This window comes from Bombina bombina, chromosome 2, assembly GCF_027579735.1.
Source record: "Bombina bombina isolate aBomBom1 chromosome 2, aBomBom1.pri, whole genome shotgun sequence".
Taxonomy (NCBI): Eukaryota; Metazoa; Chordata; class Amphibia; order Anura; family Bombinatoridae; genus Bombina; species Bombina bombina.
Genome location: NC_069500.1, coordinates 1293097527 through 1293113273, shown reverse-complemented (window position 1 = coordinate 1293113273; position 15747 = coordinate 1293097527). Strand labels below are relative to the sequence as shown.

The window sequence follows — 15747 nt, the reverse complement described above, 5'->3', positions numbered from 1 at the left end:
AGGTTCCGGTGCCCCCCAACGCTTTTCCTATACCCAAGCGGGTGGCGGACATAGTAAATAAAGAGTGGGAAAGGCCCGGCATACCTTTTGTTCCCCCCCCTATATTTAAGAAATTATTTCCTATAGTCGACCCCAGAAAGGACTTATGGCAGACAGTCCCCAAGGTCGAGGGGGCGGTTTCTACTCTAAACAAACTCACTACTATTCCTATCGAAGATAGTTGTGCTTTCAAAGATCCTATGGATAAGAAATTAGAGGGTTTGCTTAAAAAGATTTCTTTCATGTAATTAACAAGAGTCCATGAGCTAGTGACGTATGGGATATACATTCCTACCAGGAGGGGCAAAGTTTCCCAAACCTTAAAATGCCTATAAATACACCCCTCACCACACCCACAAATCAGTTTTACAAACTTTGCCTCCAAGGGAGGTGGTGAAGTAAGTTTGTGCTAGATTCTACGTTGATATGCGCTCCGCAGCAAGTTGGAGCCCGGTTTTCCTCTCAGCGTGCAGTGAATGTCAGAGGGATGTGAGGAGAGTATTGCCTATTGAATGCAGTGATCTCCTTCTACGGGGTCTATTTCATAAGGTTCTCTGTTATCGGTCGTAGAGATTCATCTCTTACCTCCCTTTTCAGATCGACGATATACTCTTATATTTACCATTTCCTCTACTGATTCTCGTTTCAGTACTGGTTTGGCTTTCTACAAACATGTAGATGAGTGTCCTGGGGTAAGTAAGTCTTATTTTCTGTGACACTCTAAGCTATGGTTGGGCACTTTATTTATAAAGTTCTAAATATATGTATTCAAACATTTATTTGCCTTGACTCAGAATGTTCAACTTTCCTTATTTCCAGACAGTCAGTTTCATATTTGGGATTATGCTTTAAATTATCATATTTTGTCTTACCTCAAAAATTTGACTTTTTTCCCTGTGGGCTGTTAGGCTCGCGGGGGCTGAAAATGCTTCATTTTATTGCGTCATTTTTGGCGCGGATTTTTTTGGCGCAAAAATTCATTTCCGTTTCCGGCGTCATACGTGTCGCCGGAAGTTGCGTCATTTTTTGACGTTATTTTGCGCCAAAAATGTCGGCGTTCCGGATGTGGCGTCATTTTTGGCGCCAAAAGCATTTAGGCGCCAAATAATGTGGGCGTCTTATTTGGCGCCAAAAAATATGGGCGTCGCTTTTGTCTCCACATTATTTCAGTCTCATTTTCATTTGCTTCTGGTTGCTAGAAGCTTGATGTTTGGCATTTTTTTCCCATTCCTGAAACTGTCTTATAAGGAATTTGATTTATTTTGCTTTATATGTTGTTTTTTCTCTTACATATTGCAAGATGTCTCACGTTGCATCTGAGCCAGAAGATACTACAGGAAAACCACTGCCTGCTGGATCTACCAAAGCTAAGTGTATCTGCTGTAAACTTTTGGTAGCTATTTCTCCAGCTGTTGTTTGTATTAATTGTCATGACAAACTTGTTAAAGCAGATAATATTTCCTTTAGTGATGTACCATTGCCTGTTGCAGTTCCCTCAACATCTAAGGTGCAGAATGTTCCTGATAACATAAGAGATTTTGTTTCTGAATCCATAAAGAAGGCTTTGTCTGTTATTTCTCCTTCTAGTAAACGTAAAAAGTCTTTTAAATCTTCTCTCTCTACAGATGAATTTTTAAATGAACACCATCATTCTGATTCTTTGGACTCTTCTAGTTCAGAGGATTCTGTCTCAGAGATTGATGCTGATAAATCTTCATATTTATTTAAGATGGAATTTATTCGCTCTTTACTTAAAGAAGTACTAATTGCTTTAGAAATAGAGGATTCTAGTCCTCTTGATACTAATTCTATACGTTTGGATAAGGTTTTTAAAGCTCCTGCGGTTATTCCAGAAGTCTTTCCTGTTCCTAATGCTATTTCTGCAGTAATTGCTAAGGAATGGGATAAATTGGGTAATTCATTTACTCCTTCTAAACGTTTTAAGCAATTATATCCTGTTCCGCCTGACAGGTTAGAATTTTGGGACAAAATCCCTAAAGTTGATGGGGCTATTTCTACCCTTGCTAAACGTACTACCATTCCTACGTCAGATGGTACCTCGTTTAAGGATCCTTTAGATAGAAAAATTGAATCTTTTCTAAGAAAAGCTTATCTATGTTCAGGTAATCTTCTTAGACCTGCTATATCATTGGCTGATGTTGCTGCAGCTTCAACTTTTTGGTTGGAAACTCTAGCGCAACAAGTAACAAATCGTGATTCTCATGATATTATTATTCTTCTCCAGCATGCTAATAATTTCATCTGTGATGCCATTTTTTGATATTATTAGAGTTGATGTTAGATTTATGTCTCTGGCTATCTTAGCCAGAAGAGCTTTATGGCTTAAGACTTGGAATGCTGATATGGCTTCTAAATCAACTCTACTTTCCATTTCTTTCCAGGGAAACAAATTATTTGGTTCTCAGTTGGATTCTATTATTTCAACTGTTACTGGTGGGAAAGGAACTTTTTTACCACAGGATAAAAAATCTAAAGGTAAAAACAGGGCTAACAATCGTTTTCGTTCCTTTCGTTTCAACAAAGAACAAAAGCCTGATCCTTCGTCCTCAGGAGCAGTTTCAGTTTGGAAACCATCTCCAGTCTGGAATAAATCCAAGCCTGCTAGAAAGGCAAAGCCTGCTTCTAAGTTCACATGAAGGTACGGCCCTCATTCCAGTTCAGCTGGTAGGGGGCAGGTTACGTTTTTTCAAAGAAATTTGGATCAAATCTGTTCACAATCTTTGGATTCAGAACATTGTTTCAGAAGGGTACAGAATTGGTTTCAAGATGAGACCTCCTGCAAAGAGATTTTTTCTTTCCCATGTCCCAGTAAATCCAGTGAAAGCTCAAGCATTTCTGAATTGTGTTTCAGATCTAGAGTTGGCTGGAGTAATTATGCCAGTTCCAGTTCCGGAACAGGGGATGGGGTTTTATTCAAATCTCTTCATTGTACCAAAGAAGGAGAATTCCTTCAGACCAGTTCTGGATCTAAAATTATTGAATCGTTATGTAAGGATACCAACGTTCAAGATGGTAACTGTAAGGACTATATTGCCTTTTGTTCAGCAAGGGAATTATATGTCCACAATAGATTTACAGGATGCATATCTGCATATTCCGATTCATCCAGATCATTATCAGTTCCTGAGATTCTCTTTTCTAGACAAGCATTACCAATTTGTGGCTCTACCGTTTGGCCTTGCTACAGCTCCAAGAATTTTCACAAAGATTCTCGGTGCCCTTCTGTCTGTAATCAGAGAACAGGGTATTGTGGTATTTCCTTATTTGGACGATATCTTGGTACTTGCTCCGTCTTTACATTTAGCAGAGTCTCATACGAATCGACTTGTGTTGTTTCTTCAAGATCATGGTTGGAGGATCAATTTACCAAAAAGTTCTTTGATTCCTCAAACAAGGGTAACCTTTCTGGGTTTCCAGATAGATTCAGTGTCCATGACTCTGTCTTTAACAGACAAGAGACGTCTAAAATTGATTACAGCTTGTCGAAACCTTCAGTCACAATCATTCCCTTCGGTAGCCTTATGCATGGAATTCTAGGTCTTATGACTGCTGCATCGGACGCGATCCCCTTTGCTCGTTTTCACATGCGACCTCTTCAGCTCTGTATGCTGAACCAATGGTGCAGGGATTACACGAAGATATCTCAATTAATATCTTTAAAACCGATTGTTCGACACTCTCTAACGTGGTGGACAAATCACCATCGTTTAATTCAGGGGGCTTCTTTTGTTCTTCCGACCTGGACTGTAATTTCAACAGATGCAAGTCTCACAGGTTGGGGAGCTGTGTGGGGATCTCTGACGGCACAAGGAGTTTGGGAATCTCAGGAGGTGAGATTACCGATCAATATTTTGGAACTCCGTGCAATTTTCAGAGCTCTTCAGTTTTGGCCTCTTCTGAAGAGAGAATCGTTCATTTGTTTTCAGACAGACAATGTCACAACTGTGGCATACATCAATCATCAAGGAGGGACTCACAGTCCTCTGGCTATGAAAGAAGTATCTCGAATTTTGGTTTGGGCGGAATCCAGCTCCTGTCTAATCTCTGCGGTTCATATCCCAGGTGTAGACAATTGGGAAGCGGATTATCTCAGTCGCCAAACGTTGCATCCGGGCGAATGGTCTCTTCACCCAGAGGTATTTCTTCAGATTGTTCAATTGTGGGGGCTCCCAGAGATAGATCTGATGGCCTCTCATCTAAACAAGAAACTTCCCAGGTATCTGTCCAGATCCCGGGATCCTCAGGCGGAGGCAGTGGATGCATTATCACTTCCTTGGAAGTATCATCCTGCCTATATCTTTCCGCCTCTAGTTCTTCTTCCAAGAGTAATCTCCAAGATTCTGAGGGAATGCTCGTTTGTTCTGCTAATAGCTCCGGCATGGCCTCACAGGTTTTGGTATGCGGATCTTGTCCGGATGGCATCTTGCCAGCCATGGACTCTTCCGTTAAGACCAGACCTTCTGTCACAAGGTCCTTTTTTCCATCCGGATCTGAAATCCTTAAATTTAAAGGTATGGAGATTGAACGCTTGATTCTTGGTCATAGAGGTTTCTCTGACTCCGTGATTAATACTATGTTACAGGCTCGTAAATCTGTATCTCGAGAGATATATTATAGAGTCTGGAAGACTTATATTTCATGGTGTCTTTCTCATAATTTTTCTTGGCATTCTTTTAGAATACCGAGAATTTTACAATTTCTTCAGGATGGTTTGGATAAGGGTTTGTCCGCAAGTTCTTTGAAAGGACAAATCTCTGCTCTTTCTGTTCTTTTTCACAGAAAGATTGCTATTCTTCCTGATATTCATTGTTTTGTACAAGCTTTGGTTCGTATAAAACCTGTCATTAAGTCAATTTCTCCTCCTTGGAGTTTGAATTTGGTTCTGGGAGCTCTTCAAGCTCCTCCGTTTGAACCTATGCATTCATTGGACATTAAATTACTTTCTTGGAAAGTTTTGTTCCTTTTGGCCATCTCTTCTGCTAGAAGAGTTTCTGAATTATCTGCTCTTTCGTGTGAGTCTCCTTTTCTGATTTTTCATCAGGATAAGGCGGTGTTGCGAACTTCTTTTGAATTTTTACCTAAAGTTGTGAATTCCAACAACATTAGTAGAGAAATTGTGGTTCCTTCATTATGTCCTAATCCTAAGAATTCTAAGGAGAAATCATTGCATTCTTTGGATGTTGTTAGAGCTTTGAAATATTATGTTGAAGCTACGAAATCTTTCCGTAAGACTTCTAGTCTATTTGTTATCTTTTCCGGTTCTAGGAAAGGCCAGAAAGCTTCTGCCATTTCTTTGGCATCTTGGTTGAAATCTTTAATTCATCTTGCCTATGTTGAGTCGGGTAAAACTCCGCCTCAAAGAATTACAGCTCATTCTACTAGGTCAGTATCTACTTCCTGGGCGTTTAGGAATGAAGCTTCGGTTGACCAGATCTGCAAAGCAGCAACTTGGTCTTCTTTGCATACTTTTACTAAATTCTACCATTTTGATGTATTTTCTTCTTCTGAAGCAGTTTTTGGTAGAAAAGTTCTTCAGGCAGCGGTTTCAGTTTGAATCTTCTGCTTATGTTTTTTGTTAAACTTTATTTTGGGTGTGGATTATTTTCAGCAGGAATTGGCTGTCTTTATTTTATCCCTCCCTCTCTAGTGACTCTTGTGTGGAAAGATCCACATCTTGGGTAGTCATTATCCCATACGTCACTAGCTCATGGACTCTTGTTAATTACATGAAAGAAAACATAATTTATGTAAGAACTTACCTGATAAATTCATTTCTTTCATATTAACAAGAGTCCATGAGGCCCACCCTTTTTTGTGGTGGTTATGATTTTTTTGTATAAAGCACAATTATTCCAATTCCTTATTTTATATGCTTCGCACTTTTTCTTATCACCCCACTTCTTGGCTATTCGTTAAACTGATTTGTGGGTGTGGTGAGGGGTGTATTTATAGGCATTTTAAGGTTTGGGAAACTTTGCCCCTCCTGGTAGGAATGTATATCCCATACGTCACTAGCTCATGGACTCTTGTTAATATGAAAGAAATGAATTTATCAGGTAAGTTCTTACATAAATTATGTTTTTTGTACAGCAAGGTTACCTTCTACAACCAATTTCATGCATTGTTCCTGTCACTACGGCAGCGTGTTTCTGGTTCGAGGAACTAGAAAAATCGCTCAGTAAAGAATCTTCGTATGAGGAGGTTATGGACAGAGTTCAAGCACTTAAATTGGCTAACTCTTTTGTTTTAGATGCCGCTTTGCAATTAGCTAGATTAGCGGCGAAAAATTCAGGGTTTGCTGTCGTGGCGCGCAGAGTGCTTTGGCTAAAGTCTTGGTCAGCGGATGTGTCTTCCAAGACAAAATTGCTTAACATTCCTTTCAAAGGTAAAACATTATTTGGACCTGATTTGAAAGAGATTATTTCAGACATCACTGGGGGAAAGGGCCACGCCCTCCCACAGGATAGGTCTTTTAAGGCTAATAATAAGCCTAATTTTCGTCCCTTTCGCAGAAACGGACCAGTCTCTAATTCTGTATCCTCTAAGCAAGAGGGTAATACTTCACAACCCAAAACAGCCTGGAAACCAATGCAAGGCTGGAACAAGGGTAAGCAGGCCAAGAAGCCTACCACTGCTACCAAAACAGCATGAAGGGATAGCCCCCGATCCGGGACCGGATCTAGTGGGGGGCAGACTTTCTCTCTTTGCTCAGGCTTGGGCAAGAGATGTTCAGGATCCTTGGGCGCTAGAAATAGTTTCTCAAGGTTATCTCCTGGAATTCAAGGAACTACCCCCAAGGGGAAGGTTCCACAGGTCTCAATTATCTTCAAACCAAATAAAGAGACAGGCATTCTTACATTGTGTAGAAGACCTGTTAAAGATGGGAGTGATACATCCAGTTCCAATAAGAGAACAAGGAATGGGATTTTATTCCAATCTGTTCATAGTTCCCAAAAAAGAGGGAACATTCAGACCAATTTTGGATCTAAAGATCCTAAACAAATTTCTCAACGATCCTACCTACTATCCAGGAAAATCAATTTATGACTACCGTGGATTTAAAGGATGCGTACCTACATATTCCTATCCACAAGGAACATCATCAGTTCCTAAGGTTCGCTTTTCTGGACAAGCATTACCAGTTTATGGCACTTCCATTTGGATTAGCCACTGCTCCAAGGATTTTCACAAAGGTACTAGGGTCCCTTCTAGCGGTTCTAAGACCAAGGGGCATTGCAGTAGTACCTTACTTGGACGACATCCTGATTCAAGCGTCGTCCCTGTCAAAAGCAAAGGCTCATACGGACATCGTCCTAGCCTTTCTCAGATCTCACGGATGGAAGGTGAACAAAGAAAAAAGTTCTCTGTCCCCGTCAACAAGAGTTCCCTTCTTGGGAACAATAATAGATTCCTTAGAAATGAGGATTTTTCTGACAGAGATCAGAAAATCAAAACTTCTAAGCTATTGTCAAGTACTTCATTCTGTTCCTCGTCCTTCCATAGCGCAGTGCATGGAAGTAATAGGATTGATGGTTGCAACAATGGACATAGTTCCTTTTGCACGAATTCATCTAAGACCATTACAAATGTGCATGCTCAGACAGTGGAATGGGGATTATACAGACTTGTCTCCGACGATTCAAGTAGATCAAAAGACCAGAGATTCACTCCGTTGGTGGCTGACCCTGGACAATCTGTCACAGGGAATGAGCTTCCGCAGACCAGAGTGGGTCATTGTCACGACCGACGACAGCCTAGTGGGCTGGGGCGCGGTCTGGGAATCCCTGAAAGCTCAGGGTCTATGGTCTCGGGAAGAGTCTCTTCTCCCGATAAACATTCTGGAACTGAGAGCGATATTCAATGCTCTCAGAGCTTGGCCTCAACTAGCAAAGGCCAAATTCATAAGGTTTCAGTCAGACAACATGACGACCGTTGCATATATCAATCATCAGGGGGGAACAAGGACTTCCCTGGCGATGAAAGAAGTGACGAAGATAATTCAATGGGCGGAGGATCACTCCTGCCACTTGTCTGCGATCCACATCCCAGGAGTGGAAAATTGGGAAGCGGATTTTCTGAGTCGTCAGACATTCCATCCGGGGGAGTGGGAACTCCATCCGGAAATCTTTGCCCAAATAACTCAATTATGGGGCATTCCAGACATGGATCTGATGGCGTCTCGTCAGAACTTCAAGGTTCCTTGCTACGGGTCCAGATCCAGGGATCCCAAGGCGACCCTAGTAGATGCACTAGTAGCACCTTGGACCTTCAACCTAGCTTATGTATTCCCACCGTTTCCTCTCATCCCCAGGCTGGTAGCCAGGATCAATCAGGAGAGGGCCTCGGTGATCTTGATAGCTCCTGCGTGGCCACGCAGGACTTGGTATGCAGACCTGGTGAATATGTCATCGGCTCCACCATGGAAGCTACCTTTGAGACAGGACCTTCTTGTTCAGGGTCCATTCGAACATCCGAATCTGGTTTCCCTCCAACTGACGGCTTGGAGATTGAACGCTTGATTTTATCAAAGCGGGGGTTTTCAGATTCTGTAATAGATACTCTGATTCAGGCTAGAAAGCCTGTAACTAGAAAAATTTACCATAAAATATGGAAAAAATATATCTGTTGGTGTGAATCTAAAGGATTCCCATGGAACAAGATAAAAATTCCTAAGATTTTATCCTTTCTACAAGAAGGTTTGGAGAAAGGATTATCTGCAAGTTCTCTGAAGGGACAGATCTCTGCTTTATCTGTTTTACTTCACAAAAGACTGGCAGCTGTGCCAGATGTTCAAGCATTTTTTCAGGCTCTGGTTAGGATCAAGCCTGTTTACAGACCTTTGACTCCTCCCTGGAGTCTAAATCTAGTTCTTTCAGTTCTTCAAGGGGTTCCGTTTGAACCCTTACATTCCGTAGATATTAAGTTATTATCTTGGAAAGTTTTGTTTTTGGTTGCAATTTCTTCTGCTAGAAGAGTTTCAGAGTTATCTGCTCTGCATTGTTCTCCGCCCTATCTGGTGTTCCATGCAGATAAGGTGGTTTTGCGTACTAAGCCTGGTTTTCTTCCGAAAGTTGTTTCCAACAAAAATATTAACCAGGAGATAGTTGTACCTTCTTTGTGTCCGAATCCAGTTTCAAAGAAGGAACGTTTGTTACACAATTTGGACGTAGTCCGTGCTCTAAAATTCTATTTAGAGGCTACTAAAGATTTCAGACAAACATCTTCCTTGTTTGTTGTTTATTCTGGTAAAAGGAGAGGTCAAAAAGCGACTTCTACCTCTCTTTCCTTTTGGCTTAAAAGCATTATCTGATTGGCTTATGAGACTGCCGGACGGCAGCCTCCTGAAAGAATCACAGCTCACTCCACTAGGGCTGTGGCTTCCACATGGGCCTTCAAGAACGAGGCTTCTGTTGACCAGATATGTAAGGCAGCGACTTGGTCTTCACTGCACACTTTTGCCAAATTTTACAAATTTGATACTTTTGCTTCTTCGAAGGCTATTTTTGGGAGAAAGGTTTTGCAAGCCGTGGTGCCTTCCATTTAGGTGACCTGATTTGCTCCCTCCCTTCATCCGTGTCCTAAAGCTTTGGTATTGGTTCCCACAAGTAAGGATGACGCCGTGGACCGGACACACCAATGTTGGAGAAAACAGAATTTATGCTTACCTGATAAATTACTTTCTCCAACGGTGTGTCCGGTCCACGGCCCACCCTGGTTTTTTAATCAGGTCTGATTAATTATTTTCTCTAACTACAGTCACCACGGTATCATATGGTTTCTCCTATATATATTTCCTCCTGTCCGTCGGTCGAATGACTGGGGTGGGCGGAGCCTAGGAGGGATCATGTGACCAGCTTTGCTGGGACTCTTTGCCATTTCCTGTTGGGGAAGAGAATATCCCACAAGTAAGGATGACGCCGTGGACCGGACACACCGTTGGAGAAAGTAATTTATCAGGTAAGCATAAATTCTGTTTTTTTCTTTAATGATTTGGATAGAGCACTCAATTTATTTTAAGCACGTTTCTAATTTACTCCTTTTATCATTTTTTTCTTCGTTCTCTTGCTATCTTTATTTAAAAAGCAGGAATGTAAACTTAGCAGCCGGCTCATTTTTGTTTCAGAACCTGGGTTATGCTTGCTTATTGGTTTGCTAAATGTAGCCACCAGCAAGCAAGCGCTATCCAGGGTGCTGAACCTAAAATGGGCTGGCTCCAGAGCTTTACATTCCTGCTTTTTAAATAAAGATAGCAAGAGAACGAAGAAAAATTGATAATAGGAGTAAATTAGAAAGTTGCTTTAAATTGCACGCTCTTTCTGAATTATGAAAGAAAAAAAATTGAGTTTAGTATCCCTCCCCTTAATGACCGGACCATTTTTCAGTTTTCTTACCCTTAATGACAGTGGCTATTTTTAAATTTCTGCAGTGTTTGTGTTTAGCTGTAATTTTCCTCTTACTCATTTACTGTACCCACACATATTATATACCGTTTTTCTCGCCATTAAATGGACTTTCTAAAGATACCATTTTTTTTCATCACATCTTATAATTTAATATAAAAAATATATAAAATATGAGGAAAAAATGGAAAAAAAACACACTTTTTCTAACTTTGACCTCCAAAATCTGTTACACATCTACAACCACCAAAAAACACCCATGCTAAATAGTTTCTAAATTTTGTCCTGAGTTTAGAAATACCCAATGGTTACATGTTGTTTGCTTTTTTTGCAAGTTATAGGGCAATAAGTACAAGTAGAACTTTGCTATTTCCAAACCACTTTTTTTCAAAATTAGCGCTAGTTACATTGGAACACTGATATCTGTCCGGAATCCCTGAATATCCCTTGACATGTATATATTTTTTTTTAGAAGACAACCCAAAGTATTGATTTATGCCCATTTTGGTATATTTCATGCCACCATTTCACTGCCAAATGCGAGCAAATAAAAAAAATTGTTCACTTTTTCACAAATTTTGTCACAAACTTTAGGTTTCTCACTGAAATTATTTACAAACAGTTTGTGCAATTATGGCACAAATGGTTGTAAATGCTTCTCTGGGATCCCCTTTGTTCAGAAATAGCAGACATATATGGCTTTGGCGTTGCTTTTTGGTAATTAGAAGGCCGCTAAATGCAGCTGCGCACCACACGTGTATTATGCCCAGCAGTGAAGGGGTTAATTAGGGATCTTGTAGGGACCTTGAAGGGTTAATTTTAGCTTTAGTGTAGTGTAGTAGACAACCCAAAGTATTGATCTAGGCCCATTTTGGTATATTTCATGCCACCATTTCACCGCCAAATGCGAGCAAATAAAAAAAAAAGTGACATTTTTCACAATTTTAGGTTTCTCACTTAAATTATTTACAAACAGCTTGTGCAATTATGGCACAAATGGTTGTAAATGCTTCTCTGGGATCTCCTTTGTTCAGAAATAGCAGACATATATGGCTTTGGCGTTGCTTTTTGGCAATTAGGAGGCCGCTAAATGCTGCTGCGCACCACACTTGTATTAAGCCCAGCAGTGAAGGGGTTAATTAGGTAGCTTGTAGAGAGCTTGCAGGGTTAATTTTAGCTTTAGTGTAGAGATTAGCCTCCCACCTGACACATCCCACCCCCTGATCCCTCCCAGACAGCTCTCTTCCCTCCCCCACCCCACAATTGTCCCCGCCATCTTAAGTACTGGCAGAAAGTCTGCCAGTACTAAAATAAAAGGTGTTTTTTTTTTTTTGTTTTTTGTTTTTTTTAATTATTCAGCTGTGATGGACCCCTGCCTTAACCCCCAACCTCCCTGATCCCCCCCAAACACCTCTCTAACCCTCCCCACCTACCTAATTGCCACCATCTTGGGTACTGGCAGCTGTCTGCCAGTACCCAGTTTTCCCCAAAAAATAAAGTGTTTTTTTTTTATTTTTAAATGTTTTTTTTTTCATTTTTTCTGTAGTGTAGCTGCCCCCCCCAGTACCCCCACCCCCCTAACCCTACCAGATCCTATTATTATTAAAAAAAATTTACAGATTGCTGCCCCCCTCCCTCTTAACAAAATTCATTGGTGGCAGTGATTGCTGCGCGCGCGCGCACGCAGGCCCCCCCGCACGCTCCCGGCATCCGGCGTGCACAATGCACTTGAAGGAACCGGATGCCGGGTAGCGATGGGCCGCCCACCCTCCTCCCTGTAAGCTCCCACCCACCAACGAACGGCCCCATCGCTACCGGTGCAGAGAGGGCCACAGAGTGGCTCTCTCTGCATCGGATGCTTTTTAAAGGGTATTGCAGGATGCCTCAATATCGAGGCATCACTGCAATACCCTGAGAGCTGCTGGAAGCGATTGCGATCGCTTCCAGCACTCTCTTAGACAACTGACGTACCAGGTACGTCCATTGTCACTAACTGCAAGTTTTTGCAGGACGTACCTGGTACGTCAGTTGTCATTAAGGGGTTAATTTTTACACAAAAAACAAGAGGTGTTTAATGTCTTTCTAATACTATGCAGCTGGTAAAGCAAATCATTGGGATCACGTTGACAGGACAACATACAGTACGGTGTCCCTTTTATGTTTTGTTTTGTAACACTTATTGCACTTGTTTCAAAAGGTTTTGAGTAATAATTTGTGCAGTTATGTAAAATGTAGTGCCCACAGTGAACTGAAACTATGTACTGCATCTAAACCAGTCTGATGTTTATAAAATACCTCAAATGTTCTACTATTTAATAAAAAAAATGGTAATATTTATTTCTTTTGTATTATGTTGCAGATTGCAAACAGTGGAGATTCTTATGTCCCAGAATATTTCAGGCTTGAACAGTTGCAGAAGGAGTTTGATTTTGTATCTGATGAAGAATTTAACAGATCAAAAAGGTTCAGACTTTTACAGCTGCGTAACCAGGAGGTAGCAGAATTTCGGAATTTTAAGCAAGTACCTCTAAAGGACCGTGAGATCTCTGATAAGATCTTCCAGGTACATTTTTAAAAAAACAAGATAGTGTGATGTGTGTGTTTTCGTCTGTGAGGTGTAGCCATATTCCTCTAAGCACACTGAGCAAGCAGTCCACGTCTGGTTTCCCCTTTTTCCCTTAAGGAGACTAAATACACACAGAGAGAAGCACACTCACAGGAACCAACAACTGAAATGATCGTCTGGGGTTGTTGTGTTCCTTGTTCAGAGAGGTATTCCCTGGTATTTTGGTGCTGGACTGACCGTCGTAATAGGCGGGATTAGACTGATATACTACGGGAAAGTTCTACTCTGTGAAAAGCATTACTGGGCTAAAAAGAAGCTGCACCCAGGTGGTAAATCGCCATAGAACAGGCCAACAATGGTATTGAGCCAGTTGTTCGTTCCTGTGAGTGCACTTCTCTCTCTATGTATTTAGTCTCCCTATGGGAAAAAGGGGCAACCAGACGTGGACTCCTTGCTCAGTGTGCTTAGAGGAATACTGCTACACCTCACTGACGAGGCCCAATGAAGGAAGAAACGATTATCTGTGGTTGCTGTGTTCCTTGTTCAGAGTGGAATTGTCTGGTATTTCAGCGCTGGAGTGACCATATTAGGCGGGATCAGACTGATATACTACAGGAAAGTTCTACTCTGTGTAAAGCATTACTGGGCTAAAAAGAAGCTACACCTAGGTGGTAAATCACCATAGAACAAGCTAACAATGTTATTAAGCCAGGTGTTCATTCCTGTGAGTGCGCTTCTCTCTGTGTATATCATAAGAGGTAATGGAGACTTGACTTTGTTAGATTTCAAACAGTGTTAATTCAGCAAATAAACATCCATAGCACAAAAAATATAAGCTTAAAGGAACAGTTTAGAGTTAAGGTAATAAAATGTTAATTTTCCATTGTTCTCTCCAATTATTGGTGATTGGTTTATGGACAGATATAAGATAAAGAAGCAGGTATATGTACACAATGTGATAAAGTAATGAGATCTGATTATTCCTAAAAGCTCAACCCATTTTATTAGGTTGTGGCTTCAAAACACAAAATCAGCTATTTCATATACACAAATAAACCTTATAAAAGCAAATCTCATGCATTTTATACTCTTTATCTGATTAAAAAACGTATTGGAAACACATTAAGGGAAAAACAATTTTATAGTATACTGTCCCTTTAAATACACTTATGGGTTTTTATTTGCTGCTGTGGAATTATTACTGCTTGTACTCTAACAAAGTGAAATCTTCATTACCTCTATTAATATGTTTTTAATTCATCTGGTGTAGATCATGTTTTAACCCCTTAAGCATCGGGCATTTCAGACAAAAACTTACCCAAAGGACCAGAGCATTTTTGCCATCACTACATTAAAACAGAAATAGAGGCTTTTTTATATTTACCTATCAAAACTATATATTTTTATTTTTTTTAGTAGACAACCCAAAGTATTGATCTAGGCCCATTTTGGTATATTTCATGCTACCATTTCACCGTCAAATGTGATCAAATTAAAAAAAATCGTTAACTTTTTCACAATTTTAGGTTTCTCACTGAAATTATTTACAAACAGCTTGTGCAATTAAGCACAAATGGTTGTAAATGCTTCTCTGGGATCCCCTTTGTTCAGAAATAGCAGACATATATGGCTTTGGCATTGCTTTTTGGTAATTATAAGGCCACTAAATGCCGCTGCGCACCACACTTGAGTTATGCCCATCAGTGAAGGGGTTAATTAGGTAGCTTGTAGGGTTAATTTTAGCTTTAGTGTAGAGATCAGCCTCCTGACACATCTCAGCTCCTGATCCCTCCCTGACTCCTCTCAAACAGCTCTCATCCCTCCCCCACCCCCCAAAAGGTCACCCCCATCTTAAGTACTGGCAGAAAGTCTGCCAGTACTGAAATATAAAAGGTTGCTTTTATATATATATATATATATATATATATATTTCTCTTGTTAAGTGTATCCAGTCCACGGATCATCCATTACTTATGGAATATATTCTCCTTCCCAACAGGAAGCTGCAAGAGTCCACCCACAGCAAAGCTGCTATATAGCTCCTCCCCTAACTGCCATATTCAGTCATTCTCTTGCAAGCCTCAACATAGATAGGAGGTTGTGAGAGTCTGTGGTGCTTTCTACTTAGTTTATTCTTCAATCAAAAGTTTGTTATTTTTAAATGGCACCGGAGTGTGCTGTTTATCTCAGGCAGTATTTGGAAGAAGAATCTGCCTGCGTTTTTCTATGATCTTAGCAGACGTAACTAAGATCCATTTGCTGTTCTCACACATTCTGAGGAGTGAGGTACTTCAGAGGCGGAATGGCGTGCAGGTTTTCCTGCAGATAAGGTATGTGCAGTAAAATATTTTTCTAGGAATGGAATTGACTAAGAAAATACTGCTGATACCGAAGTAATGTAAGTAAAGCCTTAAATGCAGCGATAGCGACTGGTATCAGGCTTATTAATAGAGATACATACTCTTGTAAAAATGTGTTTTAAAACGTTTGCTGGCATGTTTAATCGTTTTTAACATATGTTTGGTGATAAAACTTATTGGGGCCTAAGTTTTTTCCACATGGCTGGCTTAAATTTTGCATAGAAACAATTTCCACTGTTATAGTATAAAAGTTACAGTTGGTGCAGTTAAAATTACAAACAGTGACATTCAGCTTCCCTCAGCAGTCCCCTGCATGCTATAGGACATCTCTGAAGGGCTCAAAAGGGCTTCAAAAGTAGGA

General features: G+C 40.6%; 1 protein-coding gene across 1 annotated transcript in view; it reads left to right on the top strand.

Annotated features, from left to right (window-relative positions):
* The window catches only part of CC2D2A (coiled-coil and C2 domain containing 2A), a 319163-nt gene that overhangs the window by 161583 nt on the left and 141833 nt on the right, over nucleotides 1-15747 (top strand). Inside the window, exon 20 of the mRNA XM_053704126.1 lies at nucleotides 12820-13023. Within this exon, the coding sequence (XP_053560101.1) occupies nucleotides 12820-13023 (204 nt within the window). The remainder of the gene's footprint in view (nucleotides 1-12819; nucleotides 13024-15747) is intronic.